General features: G+C 57.7%; 1 protein-coding gene across 1 annotated transcript; it reads left to right on the top strand.

The window, feature by feature from the left end:
• Positions 1-688: 688 nt before the first annotated feature.
• Positions 689-3,671, top strand: LOC133340151 (basal cell adhesion molecule-like; the record flags this gene model as incomplete). The annotated part of the gene is made up of 5 exons (XM_061548219.1): positions 689-717; positions 1,662-1,834; positions 2,458-2,582; positions 3,029-3,245; positions 3,604-3,671. Coding segments are annotated over exons 2-5 (462 nt in total), but the record flags the coding sequence as incomplete, so codon positions are not given.
• Positions 3,672-3,721: the final 50 nt, after the last annotated feature.

The following is a 3,721-nucleotide window of genomic DNA, read 5'->3' as shown; positions in this document are numbered from 1 at the left end:
AGCAGCTGTGCAAGGCGACACGCGCAGCGCGCGCACTGCAGGGGCAGGTGACGTCACCAACTTGCACTGTCGGTCTGACGCATTTTAACCCCCCCACCCTCCCCATGCCCCCCCCCCCACCCCCCACCCCCCACCTGCCCCCTCCCCTGCCCCCTCCACCCTCCATGCCCCCCCCCCACAAACCCCCCACCCCCCACCTGCCCCCTCCCCTGCCCCCTCCACCCTCCATGCCCCCCCCCCACAACCCCCCACCTGCCCCCTGCCCCCTGCCCCCTCCCCTGCCCCCACCACCCTCCATGCCCCCCCCCCACAACCCCCCCACCCCCCACCGCTCCCCTGCCCCCCCTACCCCCCTCCCCTGCCCCCTCCACCCTCCATGCCCCCCCACCCCCCACCTGCCCCTGCCCCCTCCCCTGCCCCCTCCACCCTCCATGCCCCCCCACACCCGTCCAAGCCAAGCGAGCTCCTTGATTGGTCTTCGGTGACGTCAACAAACCGCCAACTCCAACCGCCACCCGCCTGTTGCGGGTTCAGCAGCCCCGCCCCCATCCCTCGACGCGCGGGCCGCCTCAAACATAATTTATTCAGTTGCGGGTCGCTCGTTGTGGGAGGAGCGTGGGCTTGTAACCCGAGTGACGTCATGTCACCTGCTGCTGCCGCGTGACGTCACGAGGTACAGGAAGCTGCTGCTGCTCTCCGTGCTTACTGAAATCCGAGGTGAGAATTCTCATCGTCGTGGTTGTTATTGTGGTTGTTGTTGTTGTGGTTGTTGTGTGTGTACCAAGGTAGAGCCTCGCTGTTTCTCTCTCTCAGGGATGTCAACTGAGTAGCAGCGAGTGTTGGAATCGATGTCCAGATTGGAACTTTGCCCCGCGGGGCCTTGCCTCCTGCCCTCGCCTGATGGCGTTCAAGTTTAATTATCTCGCTCAAGATAAATTTGTCTTCACGCGGCTCGCTACTCTGTAACTTTGGTTATTGTAGATATTAACGCAGTTTTTTTTTCGTGTTTTTATCAGCCCAAGCCGCTTGAGCTGCTATACCGCTCTCGTTTTCAGAAGCGACCTGCCAACAACAACAAGGCGAGGCTTGTCAACACGTGGCGCTGTTCACTCTGGACGCGGCACCGCGAGTCGGTGTCTGTGGGTCACAGGCGCTCAGCGCCGCGTGCCGCTGTTCACTCTGAACGAGTGGAGGGGGGACCGGGGGGGGGGGGGGCAGGAGGTAAATCGACGCCGCCGCCACGGGGAGAGGGAGAGACACGGGGAGCGCCTCGGCTGTGTCGGTTGATCCTCCATTCGTTACTGGTGGAGTGACGCAGCATTAATGTCACCGCTAGAAACCTCCTGGTTCCACCAGCCCACAGGGGATTATTGTGTCCGTCCGTCCGTCGTGCATCCAGAAATGGGTGGGGAGGGCTGGGTGGAGAGGGAGGGTGGGGTGGGGCTGGTCACCCCGTGGTGCCCTTATAAAACTCAACGTTTCACCTACTCACGCCGGCTTGTGCCCGCCCTCACAGTCGGGCATATTTGCGGAATACACCACGCCGCCGTTGACCCTGCAGGCCATTGACCGAGCAACCCAACGTGTTCCTAGCAGCTCCCTCCGCAGCAGGAATGTGTTCTGATAGTGCGGACTGCCGCATTGTGTTTCACACGACACAGGATTGACGACGGGAGGAGAAGGGCACGGTGGGTTCACGGCTCCACAAGCGGCAGCAGCAGCAGCACCAACAGCAGCAGCAGCAACAGCAGCTGCAAGCAGCAGCGAGAACTTGCCGGCCACATGTCGCTGCGATGTGTCGCGTTGCTGTTGCTCGTCTCCGTCTCCTTCCAAGGTGATGATCACCGCCGCCGTGAACATCGGCAGCATCCAGCAGCATCCCCCCCCCCACCTCATCCGATCGTGGTTCGGCTTCACCGTGTGAATCGTTGTCTGTAGACGCGGAAGATTCGTGGCACCCCACACACGCGAATTGGTGCTGTACGATGGGGAGTCTTTCTTTAAAAAAAGAGTCGCGATTTGCTGAGTGCTGATTTGCTGAGTGCGACGGGCGATGCTCGTTGGTTCCTGCACGACGGTGGATTCCATCGTATAAGTCGTCATCTAGCCTCGTTTACTGTACACTTCACTACTACACTACACTATACACTACACTACTATACACTACACTACTATACACTACTATATACATATACACTACACTATACACTACACTACATACACTACTATACACTACACTACGATACACTACAGTAACATACTCTGCACTAATATATACTGCTGCACAATACATTATACACTACACTACTATCCTCTAAACTACAGTACTATAAACTACACTATACACTACATACACTACTATACACTACACTACTATACACTACACTATACACTACACTATACACTACACTAGCAGTCTGCAGCGTGACTTGCGTGCGATGACCGTCATCGCCGCAGGCGTCGAAGCGGCGATCTCCGTGGCGGTGACCCCGCTGGTGGAGGTGGAGCTGGGAAGTCCGCTGGTGATCCCCTGCACGGTCACCAGCTCCGTGGGCGAGGAGGTGGTCACCCAGTGGTTCATCGTGAGTAGCGCCACCCCCCCCCCCCCACCCACACGCACACCGCCGCTTGTCACGCTCGGATACGTACGTCGTATGCCCTGCCCAGAGACTCAGCACTGTTACCCATAGACTCAGCACTGTTACACGTAGACTCAGCACTGTTACACATAGACTCAACACTGCACCATAGACTCAGCACTGTTACACGTAGACTCAGCACTGTTACACGTAGACTCAGCACTGTTACACATAGACTCAACACTGTTACCCATAGACTCAAGACTCAACACTGCCACCCATAGACTCAACACTGCACCATAGACTCAACACTGCCACCCATAGACTCAACACTGCACCATAGACTCAACACTGCCACCCATAGACTCAACACTGCACCATAGACTCAACACTGCCACCCATAGACTCAACACTGCTACCCATAGACTCCAACCCCCCCCCCGGCACAGATTTCACAATCTTCGCGAACGAGGATCTCGTACCGCGACGCGCGACTCTTCGTGGCGGACTTGGGCACCGGCTACGAGAGTCGCATCGACGCTCGCCGCAGCGACTCCGCGCTGGCTCTGAACGCGACGGAGACCGCTGACGAGCGCGACTTCGTCTGCCAGGTGGTGGCGGGGCGCGCCAGCGTGGCCGAAGCCACTGCAAGCGTGCGGGTGTTTTGTAAGCGAGCGCCACGGGGGGGCCACTTGCTACCGTACTTAGGTGGTTTTTGTTCGGTAAAGTCGCGTGGGTAAAAAATTTAAATTAATAAAAGTAAAATAAAAATAAAATAAAAATCACGACGTTTCGGAGGCAACACAAGACTCCGTCTTCAGGTGGACTCTGTCACAGCACTATACACTACTATACACTACACTATACACTACTATACACTACACTATACACTAATATACACTGCACTATTATACACTATACACTACACACTACCACACGACGTTTCGGAGTCAAGTTGGACTCGCCAGCACGTAACGGCCCTCCCCCCGTGTCCCCCTCCCCCCTCCCCCCGTGTCCCTCCCAGCGGCCCCCACGGTGGCCGTGACGGCGAGCCAGAGGCCCGTGCTGCTCAAGCCGCAGCACCACCACAAGGTGAGCAGCCCGCGGCCTGCGCGGACATTCTTCTAGTTCACACTCCGGCC

The sequence above is a fragment of the Lethenteron reissneri genome, unplaced genomic scaffold, assembly GCF_015708825.2.
Source record: "Lethenteron reissneri isolate LAM-NWPU_2019-01 unplaced genomic scaffold, ASM1570882v1 scaffold_827, whole genome shotgun sequence".
Classification (NCBI taxonomy): domain Eukaryota; kingdom Metazoa; phylum Chordata; class Hyperoartia; order Petromyzontiformes; family Petromyzontidae; genus Lethenteron; species Lethenteron reissneri.
The sequence above is the reverse complement of the archived record's forward strand: the minus strand, read 5'-3'. Positions and strand labels throughout refer to the sequence as shown.